The sequence below is a fragment of the Balaenoptera physalus genome (assembly GCF_965194825.1).
Source record: "Balaenoptera physalus genome assembly, chromosome: 3".
Classification (NCBI taxonomy): domain Eukaryota; kingdom Metazoa; phylum Chordata; class Mammalia; order Artiodactyla; family Balaenopteridae; genus Balaenoptera; species Balaenoptera physalus.
The window spans coordinates 50,612,548-50,626,015 of record NC_138890.1 but is presented as its reverse complement, the minus strand read 5'-3'; the positions used below and the strand labels follow the sequence as shown (position 1 = coordinate 50,626,015).

Genomic DNA, 13,468 nt, shown 5'->3' with positions numbered 1-13,468 from the left:
ACTTAGCACAACATATTTGTGGTTTCTCTGCAATTATTGCTTAAGATAAGTCTAAAGTAATAGAAGTAAGTTATTTAAAGTTGATTTACGGAAAGATATTAAGCAAATAAAGTGTAAGTGGCATAAGGATATGGCAAAAATTGGGGCAAAAATTTGGGATGTCAAATGACTGAAGCTTGGGACTTTCCTGTGGACACGTTGAGACCCATACCCCAAACCCCAGTCAGTTCAGTTCTCAGGGTTCCCCTAAAGTGGTCTCAGAGACTCAGCCTGGAACATGCAGCGAACCGTCTCGTGCACTGTTTCTTTTCTCCCTCTGCAGATAGATCATCTTGAAGGGGAGGCCTCACAGACGAGAGACGGGTTAAGGAGGAGGGCTTGGGGGTCCACCACCCACCCCGTCCAGGAAGTCTAGCAGTTGGACCCCATTCCGGCTCTGTGAGTCGGCTGAGGAAGGCAGGGCTGCAGAGAGCCAGAGAAGGCCCCGAGAAGAGCAGACACCAGGGCTTACTCGGAGCCTCCAGTCCGGGCCTCAGCCCAGGCGCCAGCTTCTCTGTGCTCCTGAGGAGTGGCAGCACCATGCTGGGCCCTCACCTCCCACCCCCGCCCCTGGGGTCCAGCGAAGGCAAGTCCTCCCCCTGCACATCTGGGCTTCCTGACGGGAGCTACAGGTGTCTGGCCTTGGAAGCCGAGGAGAGCGGCGGCGAGGAGGGCCTACAGGGAGAGGTGGGGCTCACGGACTTGGAGGAAAACGAAGTGGCCAGAAGGAGTGAGGACAACGCCTGCAGAGCCACCCAGGGGGCACCACAGCTTCCCAGAGCCCGGGGCATCCAGTCACCCAGGTGCTCCAGGGAGGTACGAGGGGGTTCCCAGCATGACAACAGAGCCAGCCAGGACTGGGACACAGTGAAGGCCCAGCAGGTGATGACAGCCAGCCTCAGCCCCAGCCCTGGGCCCAGCGTTGCCCAGAAACCAGGTAAGCTCATGGCCCTTTCCCCCTGGACTGCCAGAGTCATGGGGGACCCCACAGGTCCTTAACACAGGCACTCCTGACCATATTTTCCCGTGGTACACAAGAGACCATCAGAGTCCCACGGGCCTGCCCAGATTAACAGCTGTGGAGAGACAGGGGAGGCTGTGCCATACGTGTCATTCCAGCTGTACCACATCTAAGTCCACTCTTTTCTCTGCCAAAGAGGGCACGTGAGAAGGCAGCAAGAGAAAGCCATGTCATCATGCTTGGTTAAAAAAAGCCCATCGCTCACTCTTGTCTGCCCTTTGATCATTCGTGGTAACAAATGACATTAGAGTCTGAGCAACTGATGGAGCAGGACCACCTTGCTGAACATACTAAGTGCCAACTACTTGCGGGTGCTGGGGATGCAGCACGGGGTGAAACAGATGTGGTCCCTGCCCTCATGGTGCTTTTGAGGTACAGACTGAGCCTTTGATCTAAACCGACCTCCTAATTTTACAGGTGGGAAAACTGAGGCCCAGAGTGAGGAAGAGACTGCTCCAGGTCACTCGGCCTGTCGGTGGCTGAGCCGAGCCCACATTCCTCATCCAGGCCTTGGTTTCCCATCTGTTAGAGGCGACAGAGGCACATCACCTGGGCTGCACTGATGACTCAATGACATTGTGTAGGGGAGAGCTCGGTGTGCATGGCACAGAAGGAAGGAAGGAAGGAAGATCAATTTCCCACAGGCGGCAAGAGTCGGCAGAGCAGGGCGGGACAGGGAAACCCACACTGAATCACCTCCACCGCTGGGTCCATGGCAACGCTGAAGTGGGTCCAGATGGGGAGGACATGAGCCGGGCCATGCTCGCTCAGGCGGGAGCCGCTGCCAGCAGATCCCGGGGGCGCAGGGCGTGCGGGGGACACAGGCCTGGGAGGGCTTGTGCGTCAGGAAACTGAAGGAGCACTTCATTTCTGTGCAGGCGTCGCTGACACCCAGCCTGGCATCTCACCAGCCTCCCACCCACTCTCTTTTCCGAAATAATTCTCTCCAGGCTCTGACCACCCCCCACGGGCACCATTCCCCATCCCCCTGGCCCCCAGGCTTGGGTCACACAGGGAGCCAGGCAGGAACAAGGAGGGGCCTTCAATGCATTTGGGGTAGGAAGGAGGAGGATCCCAGGAGGATCCAGCAGCCTTGAACTTGGAGACAGGCCTCCACACCAGAGTCGACCCAAATCCAGGTCCCCTAGCGCCGGAAGCCTCAGGACCTGCTCCCTTCCCTCTCACAGACCATGGCTGGGGGTCAGGAGACATGGGTGCTGGTTCTGGACCTGATGCAACTAGCCAAGCCCGCAAAAATCCCTTCCCAGTTTCCTCATCTGTGAAAATAAAATAAAAATATGAGCCCTATCTACCTCATAGAGCTATCGGGAGGTTGCAGGGTAATCTAGATAAGCACGTAAGAGATGTTGATAACAACTAAAATGATCATCGTCAGCGCAACAATACAAGAGCTATTCTTTGTTGAGCCCTCATGTGCCAAGTCCACTGTGCTAAGAGCTCTACACATATCACTTCATTTAATCACATAAGAATCCCCATAAGGGACATACTGTTACTATCTCCATTATACAGAAGAGAAGACTGAGGCTCAGAGAATATAAGTGACTTGTCCAAGACTCATGGCCAGCAACCTGCAAAGCCATGATTCAATCACAGTGTTTTGAATGTGAGGCTTTGCTCTTGGCTACCACTGTGCTCTGGATCTACACGGGCAAGTGCTGACTGCTGACACCCTTGAGGGGAAGAGACCATATATGGAGACACTACCAGTACTGACTCCTGTTGGCTTCTCACACAGAGCTGGCCCATTTCATGGTATCTCATTCTTGTTGATCTTATTCTAGCCTTTCAAGGCAGCTATTATTCTCCCCATTGTACAGGTGAGGCAACTGAGGCTCAGAGACTTACGTCCCTTGCCCAAGGTCACAGTCAGCGCTGGAGCTGAGACTATGGTCTTGTTCTTCTTGCTCACAGTCTGGTTCATTCCTCTCTTTAACATCTTGCCAGATGGTTATCTAGTTCTGTCCTGAACATTTCTAGGGACAGAAGAGGTAGGAGTAACCTCAGGAGGATGGAGTGGGCAGGGGAGACTTCTCAGAAGTGGAGGCAGAAAGGAAGCTGGGTCTTGCGAGAGAGTAGAAACCTGGGTGGTCTTGGGTCAGAGCCTACACTGGCCTTTCTGCTCCCTTGAGAAAGGGAGTGGCCAGAGTCCCTTCTCTCTACGCAGAGATCTGGAGGGAAGAGGCCTGTGGAGCTGCCAGGTTACTAGCAGATTAAGGCGTCCTTTTAAAACTTCCTCCCATTACTGCCAAAGGATTATAAGCATCTTCAGACAGTTACACCCATCCTTCCGCAATTATACCTGCCTCTCTTGAGTGCTCCCTGACAGTTTTAACTATGGGTCACGGCATCTTCTGCCTTGGGTATTCACCACTTGTGGGGGGGTGGGTTCCAGTGACATTTTGCTAAGGCCTGAGTACCAGCTGAGCAGGGCAGAATGGGGTCCTTGGCAGCTGAAGGGTCAGGGGATGCAAAGAGATGAGGTGGGCAGCAGCCTGCAGCTCAAGTTTCCTGCTATCAGCTGCTGCCAACTTGAGAGAAGATACGTGGGAAGGAAAGTGTCCCATAGGGCTCCTCATCAGCGCTGATTAGTCCATAGCTCACCAAGAGAGACCCACGCTGTACTTCCCACAAAGTCTCAGGTGGTCATAACTGGCAGGGCTTATTGAGATTATTCTATAGATAATCTTGTGGAGATTCCTAAGTCCAGAGATGGCAAGTGAATTGTCCAAGGTCACACAGTAAGCTGGTGGCAAAGCTATAGCTGGAACCCTGGGTTTCTGCCCCTCAATTCAGCTGCCAGGCCCTGTGTTAAATGCTTTGCATGGGTTATGTCTTTTCATCCTCTAAACAACCCTCTGAAGTTCATAATTTTCTTATCTGTTTGACAGATGAGGAAACTAAGGCATAACAAGTTTAGGTGACTTGTCAAAGTATCAGGCCAGAGGGTGGAGGAGCTGAGATTTGAACCCTGGGAGGTCTGGCCCATGCTTTCAACCACCCTCTGTGCTGCCTTGTCTCCATGGAGACAAGGCAGCAGGCTGTGTTCTTCTACCCACCTGGGGCTGGGGAAAGGTTGTTCAGACTCTGAGGGATGGTGGACAAGCCATACCCCCTCCTCCTTGGAGACACGCAGGGAGACCTGGGATCCACTGCCAATCCAGCCCCTCCTCTGCCCGTGGCTTTGGAATTCCCACCTTACCTCCTCTCCAGGCCATTGTTCTGGGGGTCCAGGTTATCTGGAGAATTTGGAGACCTTTCCAACTCTAGTGGACACTGCTCCAAGCCTTTCGGGTGGAGATGGGGGTGTGGATCTGGGTTGTCAGAGGAACCCTGCCCCTGGCCATGTCTATCTTGTTGAGGCAGAGGAGTCAGCGCCCATGATGAGAGCTGATCCCTGGGCCAAGGACAAGGCCCTTGCTCCTCAGGCCCGTGGAAAAGAGGGCAGACAGAGCGGCAAGGTGCTGCCCACTCTCCCTCCCCTCCCCGACCACGGTGACTCTAATAGGGGTGATGGTGTAGGAGCAGGGCTCACAGGTTCTCATAGACCTCACACGTGTACCCACACATACTCGCTCACACTCCCTACAAACACATGTGTATGTACAATGATGTCTACACACCATGTTCTTATGCAAACGCTCACGTGTATATATTCACAACTGCACACATATGCATGCTCTCAGACACCAACACACCCGTGCATGGGGTAGACATTGGCACACACCCTCCCACAGACATCCCCCTCACCCATGCATGCTTAACTTTCACATGTGGGCACATGTGTCAGATTTGCATACATAGCAGTCCCACCTGAAAACATACAAGCACACATATTCCCTCCCTTAGATACAGGTTAAAAGCATGTTCCTTTCTCCATTTTCTTTTGCTCACACACCTACACTGTGCAATCTCTCTTGCATGCACACACTCTCTCCTACAGGCATATCCACTCTGCACACCCACTGTCACATACCCACATACAGACCGAACCACTTTCTGTCCTTCCTTTCTCCCATCTCTTTCACTTTCATACCCACCCACACAGTAATCCTAGCCTCCCTCCCTCTCTCTCTCTCTTTCTCTCTCCCACACAGTTTGTTTCCTGGTTTCTCACAGGCTGGGCTATAGCACGTGCACTCACAGAGCAGGCAATACCCTACCTGATGCCAATCCCCAGGACCCCTTCAGTGCCCACCTCCACCCCCACCCCCCACTGTCACCTGGGACAGCCCCAGCACAAAAGCAGCCACCGGGTCAGAGGGATTCTCTGAAGCCATGAAGCCAAGCAGAGGGTCAGCAGCCAGGGAGGGGGTTTGTCCCTTCTGTCACCTGACCCCATGCACTCTAAGCCCACCCACTGGGGACAGGGGACGTCTCAAAACCAGGCCACTTGCACCTCGGCATTTCACAGAACCTTGGGTGAGTGGGCTTATATCAGCACATTTCCAACTTCCTCTGGCAGAAATCTAAACACAGAACCTTGACATAAAGGACACAGAAGTGGAACCACCCTGGTTAAAGGGGTGGGGTACTTGGAACCCAGGGAAACTTCGGTGAAAACCCAGGACAGCGTTTTTCCAAGTGCTTTGTTTCAGAATTGTTGGGGGCGTGAAGGGTGCTTCTTATCAGCCCAGTTTCCAAGCCCATTGCTAGCCCCTCCACCACTGGGAGGGGGCACCTGATTGTGGAAATCTTGACTTTTCACAGCATCCCCACTAGATTCTGATGCACAAAGACCCTTGCCATGGGGCTCTGAACGTCACTGCCCTTGTTGTTGCTGGCCCACTAGTTAAGACAGTGGATGGCCCCAGATTGCCTGGGAGGTGACAACCTTCCTCAACCTCCATTTGCCAAGGCCTACTTAGGCAGTCCTACCTGCCTAAGTCCTAGACAGTTATTCTAGTTACTGGGGCTGAGGAGGGAGAGGATGGGCCTAAGAGGGTACTGCATCTGGGTCTGAAAGGAAACGGGCTGGGGAGATGGGAGGTGGTGTCAGTTATGGGGACTCACAAAGACAGACTTAAAATGGGGTTAGTGGGAAGGATAGAGGAAAGAGGGGGGGATGAAATAGATGGGAGAGACATGAAGAAACTGAGTGAAAGAGAAAGCAGAAGGATTCAGGGACCCATCGAGAGACACAAAAATTGAGGAGGAAACAGACAGACAATCAGGCAGCAGAGAGTGAGGCCAGGGAGAGGAAAGAGGGAGAGAGACGGGACCCGAGGGGAGACGGGAGGCCTAGCCCGTGGCGGAGGGAGTCGCACCTCCGAGGGCTGGGCTGGGCTGGGCTGGGCTGGGCGGGGCGGGCGGGAAGGGCGGCGCTAGGGCCCCGGGGAGCGGGCGGCAGGAGCGTGGCTCGCCAGCCCGCCCAGCCCTCCCGGCTCCCGGTCCCGGAGCAGCCTGCTAGGCGGTGGAGTGGGCTGTGGCGGAGGTTCGGAGGGGGCGACCGGCGCGGGGGGCGGGGGGCGGCGGGGGTCTCGATCGGGGCGGGGCGCGCTGACGGACGTGGCCAGGTGCGCGGAGGTGGCGGCGCCGGTGAGCTCGGGGACCGCGCGCGGAGGCTGGAGGTGAGTGAGGGGCGCCGGCCGGGCAGGGGTGACGGTGCCGAGCGAGCCTCGCCCCTTCCCACCTGTGCCGGTCTAGGTGCCGCCCGTGGAGATGGCACGTCTGGGCTCCAGTCCCCACACGCAGGGTGACCTTGGCCGAGTCGCTGCTACACTCTGGGCCTCAGTTTCCCCACCTGTACGGTGGGGTGGAGGCGGGGACCTGGGGAAATCTCGAAGCTCCGCGGCAGCTCAGCAGCGGGAGGACGCCCCGAAGCCGGGCTGCGCGGGAGCTCCAGCCCTCGAGCCCCAGCCCGTAAGCAGATCGCGGCCGGGGCAGCCGCGGGCCCGCGGGTGGGCGACAGCCGGAGGTCTGCGCCCCCCGGCCCGCTCTGGGGAAGGGGGGAAAGGCTTGACTCCGGGAAGTGGCGGGTTGGGCTCTCCCGGGGGGTTGACCAACATGGGCGCCTGTGGGGCAGCGGGAACGGCGTGTGCTGGGCCCGCGCCCTCACCCCTTCCCGCGGGCGGGGCGCCCGGGTCCGGCTGTGAGGGCGAGGCACGCAGGACGCGGAACCCGCAGACCGCGGGGAACACCGGCGCGAGCCCCACCTGGGGAAATCGAGGCCTTTCCTGCGTGCCTGTGGGGGAGAGGGGGAACTGTCCTAAGGGCTCTACACCGCATTCTCACAGTTTGCTCCAAGGTGAGCGCGGAGGCCCTAGAGGTGAAGGGCGGGGCTCCTATCTAACCACTACACCGTGGAATCAGGGGGCTCCATCCAGAGCCCGGACAGGACCTTTCTGAGAACTCGGGAGAAAAGGTCTCCCTCCTCCCCACCTCCACCCCAAGTTATAGGCTAACTCTGGATGGGGACAGGACCTCCCGTGTTCCATGTCTGGGTTGTTCACAGGGACAAGAGCCAGTGGGGAAGCGGCATGCGCCCCAGTCCCTGTCCTACCCTGAGTGGCAGGTGGCACTGGAGTAAACCACCTTGCTCTGTGATCTTGGGGCAAGCCTCCTGCCCTCTCTGGCTCCCAGTGAGAGGGTGGGCGGGTGGCCCCTGAGGGGCTAACTGCGTTGGAGACAGCAGCACTGGTAGTGGCTGTAGGGGCAGTCGGAGGTTGCCCCACCCCTGTCATGTTGCGCGATTAGGATGAGGCAGGATGCTGATTAGAGGGACTAGGGTACGCTGGGGTAGGGCACCGGAAGCCTTGCTGGTGCCAGCCTGACTGTCACCAAGGCCAGGCCGGGCCCCCACCCTGTGTTGGGGGACAGCACCACAAGCAAACTGATGGCCTCTTGCTCCTGCAGTGCGTGCTGTATTATCTCAGGCAGTGGAATGGGACCTCAAGGGAGGCGAAAATGCTTCGTTTGCTTGGGAGGTGGGGGAGCACCTGCCTCTGTCTCCCTGTGGGATCTTGGGTTGGTTCCTCTTCCTCTCTTTCCTTATCTGTACAACGAGGGGAATGGACTAGGATAATTCTAGTTTGATATTCAGAGAACTTCCCAAAAGCAAATTGTTTGCTGCTATGCCACCTTGGCTCCCCATCGCCACTTTGCAGGCCTTGGAACAGCTCCCCCCACCCCCCACCCCTGTTCCCCGCCCCCAGACTAGTACCTAAATTAAACTGTGGTTGGAATCAGCATTTACATTACCAAAATAAGGCCTGTGAACTCCTTCCCTCCCTTGTTGTCTGCTGCCTTTCCCCTAAGGTAAAAAATAAAATAAAATAAAGAAAAAAGAAAAAAATCCTGTGGCATTTGGTGCCTGGTTCCCAACTGATCCCTAGCCTCTTCAGTCAGCATTTTATCTAATCTCCCCATTTTAGAGTTGGGGAGACTGAGGCCGGGGAGGGGAAGAGATTTGCTCAGGGTGGTTCTGTGAGGAGAAGGCAGCAGAGCCCCCTTTCCTTGGGACAGAGCAGCTCCTTGACAAGCAGGAGGGGCCAGTGTGGCAGAGGAGCACCTGGAGAGATGGGAGAAGCACAGGAGGAGCCTTTTCTCCATCTCCTCTCTACCCCTAGTCATGCTCTATCTCCCTGGATGACACGTGTCTCCCTGAGCCCACTGCACAGCCCTGGGCGCTGGGCTGGGCAGGGGTCATCACACTTTCTCCACCGGCCAGGGCTGCCATCCCACAAGGCTGAACACACCTCCAGACCTAGGGGCCCGGCCTGGGAGGCACCTTTTCCTTCAGGGCAGCTCCCAGGCTTCCAGACATGAGCTCATCGGAGATGCTGATGCCAGGAAGGGAGGGACAGAGGGGGAAGCAGGCTGGGCTGCCCAGATTGGGGCACCGAAGGCCCCTGGGGCAGTGGAGGGACACTGTTGTCAAGGACTGGCAGGCCCTGGCCCCACTGTAGTGTGAAGGCAGGGACAAGATAGGCCAACAGAGGGTCAACTGGGGTGGGGATGGGGACAGGCCAAGTGCCCTGGGCCATAGTGCAGAGTTGCAGGTGCTAGACCAACCTCTGCCACTTGCTTGCTGTATGACCTTGGGTGAATCCCTTGCCCTCTATGGACCTCAGTGTCCCTGTCTAGCAATGGGGTACATGGATCCTTAGGCACTGGGGTTACAATAGTGAACAAGATAGACCGGTCCCTGCCCTCAAGATTGCTTTTTAATTGGGGAAATAGGCAAGAAAAAGGGAAGCAAAGAATTCAGCAAGATAGTTTCAGATAGATAAAAGTAGCATGAAAAACAAACAATAAGCCATTGCTAAGATGAAGAGCACTTAGAGGGGGTCTTTGTCTTGGTGGTTAGGGAAGGCCTCTCTCTGGAGGTGACACTGGATCAGCACCCTGAATGTTATTTGAAGGTGTGGTCATGGCTGCCTTTTGTGGAGTTGGCATGTCCAGAACTTGGGTCTAGAAGAATGGGAGGGATTTGGTTGGGAGGAAGGGTGTTTCAGAGGCTGGTGAAGAGTCTAAACTAAGAGCTGGGGGCAGGAAGTGGGGTGGGCATTGGCTGTAGGTTATGAAAATGCCTTCATCCCTCAGGGCTTCAGGCTGTCCACCCAAAGGAACCCAGGCCTGTGATCTGGTCACAGGGGCAGCTGGGCTCTACCAGGCCTGTGTGTGTGTGTGAGCTCAGAGTCCTTTGTGAACTGTCCCTGGACACTGTGGCTCAATCGCTACCCAGTGTGGCCAGAGAAGTCAATGCGGGGACAGCCTCCAGGCCCTGTAATTCCAGAGGCTCACAAAAGCCCTCTCTCTCCGAAATGAAATCTTTACCAACTGGCCACTGCCTGAAATTCCACCGTCCTAGCTTCATCTTTTCCACTCAGTGAGGCAGTATAGTATGGTGCTGTGTTGACCCTACCCTACCCTACCCTACCCTGTCCAGCCTCCCAGGGCCTCTTCAAGTGAAGCAAAATTCGGTCTACTCCTGTACTAGCTGTTTCCTGTGTGCCTAATACACAGATCCTGTGGTTGGACCCCTGGATTCTCTCCCCAGCTTGCTGGGAGATCTTGAGCGTGTTATATAACCTTTCTAGGCTTTTGTTTCCTCATCTATAAAATAGAAACAATAACAGACCCTACCTTGTACTGTTGTTTTGAAAATTAAATGAGATGATAAAAATAACTATTACCTATTAAATAGTATTATAATGTTTTGATCTCTGTTAAAATAGCAAGCCCTGGAGAAGAGGGACACTAGCTGAAGACTCATATCTCAGTATATGTTACTTTTTGACGTTTAGCCAGGAACAGGTTTGATAGTGGGAGGATGGGCACAGTATGGTGGAAAAGGGCCTGGATCGAGCTTCAGGAATGGATACTTGAACCTCCAGCCTTAGCCAACGAGCTGGTGGTGAAATCATTTGCTTCCTCTGGGGCTCAGGCTTTGGTTCTGAGCTACTATGAAATGGACTAAGAAGGACATAAGGGGATCGTGAGTGTGAAAGAGCTCGACAGACACAAAAGCCACTGGGCTGGCAGGAAGGGTGGTCACCAGGGTGGGTCAGGAAGGGGCAGGCTGGATGAGCCTCAGAGACAGGAGAGTGGGCTGACGTGAGACTCTTGCATGTAATCCTCTGGAATAAAATCTCTTGGAGACGAAGAGTGTTCGATAGGTAAAAGCCAAAGTTCTTGAAAAATAGTTAACATTTATGGTAACTTACTATGTGCCAGGGTGTTTTAAGTTCTTTACATGTCACCAACTCTATGAAGTAGGTCCTGTTATTATCAACATTTTACAGATGGGAAACTGAGGCACAGAGAGGTTAAGTGAGCTTCCCAAGGTCACACAGCTGGTAACTGGCCAGGTTCAAACCTAGGCAGTCTGGCCTCAAAGCCCGTGTGCTTAACTCCTGCACGACATGCTCTCTCCTGCCTTAGGTGGAGTGCCAGAGGCTCAGAGGGGCCAAGCCACGTGCTTAATAACACACCTCTTTCCCCTTTGATCCTCATCATCTCTGCCCCTCAGGTGCTGGAAGGGGGAGCCTCACTGGGTCTGGGGTCTGGGGCTCTGAGGTTGACCCTTGAGCCAGCTCAGCCTCTTATCTTCTCCCCTCATCCCCTGGGAGTAGGTCAGGGAGGATCACGTGTACCCTGGGAATGCTGTGGGCAAAGGAGGCTCTGCCAGGGCCTGACAAGTGAGCGTCATTAGCGTAGTGAAGCTTGAGTGGATCCCAAGAGCCTGAGCTGTAATAAACTGCCATGGAGTCTGGCATGACTCTCATCACTGTACAGACAGGGTAAACTGAGGTCAGAGAGTCCAGGGACAGGCCCAAGCCCACACAGGCTCCCTGAGTCTCCTGTACTGCCTTCTGGGCTGCTTAGGACTTGTGGGCTTCGTGAAGATATGGGACTTGGGGACCCTCCCACCAATCTCCAAGGTGGCCCCTGGTCTCAGCCAGGGCATGATTCCTACTATGTACCCTTTAGGAGGGCACATGAAGTTGGGGGATGGGGAGGGTGCTGATTAAAAAATAGACTGTCACGCGCATGTGGAACAGGCCTGTCACCACCCAGCTTGAGCCAGTTGGCTCCCCTATGCCCAGCTGCCAGGCCCCACTCAGGTCTCCTGCTGGGGGCCCCGCCCACCCCAACCCTGGCTCTGGGCCTGAGGCTGGATGCTCCCAGCCACCTCCTCTCCTCTCCTCCTCCACCCCTGCCCCGCCTCCAGCCAGATGGTGCCCTCACTGAGCCAGGGTGGGCCTGTTGGCTTTAAGCTGTGCCACGGGGGGTCTGGCGTCACCACACACTGGCTGTGTGGCCTTAAATGAGGCCCTTTCCCTCTCTGGGCCTCAAACATGGATGAGTAGAGCTACCAGTTAAAGCTCTTTCTAGCTTTCAGAGCCTTTCCCAGATTCTACCTCTCACTTAGACACGACAAACAGCACTCCCCATTCAGAGAGGTGATACGACCTGTGAAGGCCACTCAGCTGGAGCACAGCAGTGCAGAGGGTTAGACCCACATAAGCTTGCAAGTCCTGGTCCTTTCCAACGTCTCCAGGGTGAGCGAGGTCACTGGGAACCATGGAGGTAGATGTCAGCACTGTTTTTATTCATTTATTCCCTCATTCAGTCAGGAAATGTTTTTTGAGCCCAGCTATGGCCTAGGCACGGGGGCAGGAACATAGCAGAGAAATGATAGCCAAGGTCCCTGCCCTGCGGGGCCTCCTTACCATGGGGCAGGGCAGACTGACACTAAAACAAATAACGATGGAATTACAAATCTCATGAGAGTTTGGGGGAGAGGTAGAGGGTGCTGTGGCAGAGGAATGTGACCTCCCAGGGCAGGCGTACCCTCCCTGAGACCTGTAAACATACCTGAAGGATGAGAAGTATGGCCAGAAAGGGACAACTGAGGGGTATGGGAGGAAAGGGTTCTAGGCAAAAGCAGCAGCCAGTGCAAAGGCCCTGAGGTGCAAAGTGCTTAGTTCCCGTCTGAGCGCTCGAAGGAAGGCCAGCATGGCTGGCGTGTAGGGAGGGCAAACACCATGAGGGGAGCTGCAGCATGGCATGGAGGGGCACTGGGGCTAGTCATGCAGGGCCTGGAGCCTGCAAAGGGGTTTGAGGCCAAGCCTAGGAAAAAGGAGCTGTTCCTAGTGCTGGTCTTAGAGGCTGATCTTGCCTCCTTTCTTTTCTGCTTTCCTTCCGATGCCCATCCTGTTAGTGCAGTGGGCCACCCCCCCACCACCGGCCCCGCGCACTCCCCCAGCCACTTCTCAGTATGACTGAATGCACAGTGCTCAGACCTCACCTTCCTCTGCCTGGATCTTGTTTGCATTTTAATAGCCCCCTGTTTCACCCTGCCTTCCAGGAGGGTGCCAGTCCCTCAGGCCTCAGATGCAAGCTGATGAGGGCATGATCTTGAGCAGGAGGCTGCAGTCGCTTCAGCTGAGTGCCTCTGTTCAGGTGGATTCTTATTTCCTTTTACGCCTTGTGGGAGCCTGTGGACCCCAGGAGGTTCAGCTCTCGGCTGAATGAAGGCCTGCCCCCGGACCAACTCCTGCTGCCTGGAACTGCCGCCTGTCCCCTGTCCCACTCCAGACACCTCCATTCAACCCCAAAGCCCCTCTAGGACCAAGCCCAAGAGGATTCAGGAGCCTGTGTTCGAAGCCCAGCTCTGCTGTATGCTTTTGGGCACATCCCTTTTCCTTTCCGGGCCTCGGTTTCTCCATTGATTTTATAGGGAAATGCTCTAGCTTTTCTGTACTCACTGTATGGCAATCATGTATGCAATATCAGCATCACCCAGAAGGTTCTTAGAAATGCAGACTCTGAGGCCGCACCCCAGACCTCCTGAATCAGAATCTGAAATTTAACAACAACCCTGAGTAATTACTATGTACATTAAAGTACGAGAAGCACTAAGTCAGTCATTTTTAAAGT

The 13,468-nt window shown here is 55.1% G+C and overlaps 1 protein-coding gene across 3 annotated transcripts in view; it reads left to right on the top strand.

Annotated features, from left to right (window-relative positions):
- Positions 1-380: 380 nt before the first annotated feature.
- The window catches only part of SYNPO (synaptopodin), a 36,776-nt gene continuing 23,688 nt past the window's right edge, over positions 381-13,468 (top strand). The window contains exon 1 of one of the 3 annotated variants that reach the window (XM_082455018.1): positions 381-976. In XM_082455018.1, coding sequence (XP_082311144.1) covers positions 580-976 — 397 coding nt within the window. In that variant the 5' untranslated portion in view covers positions 381-579. Of the gene's footprint in view, positions 977-6,413; positions 6,652-13,468 lie in introns of those variants that run through there. The other 2 variants (XM_082455021.1, XR_014261823.1) reach the window with 2 other exon arrangements.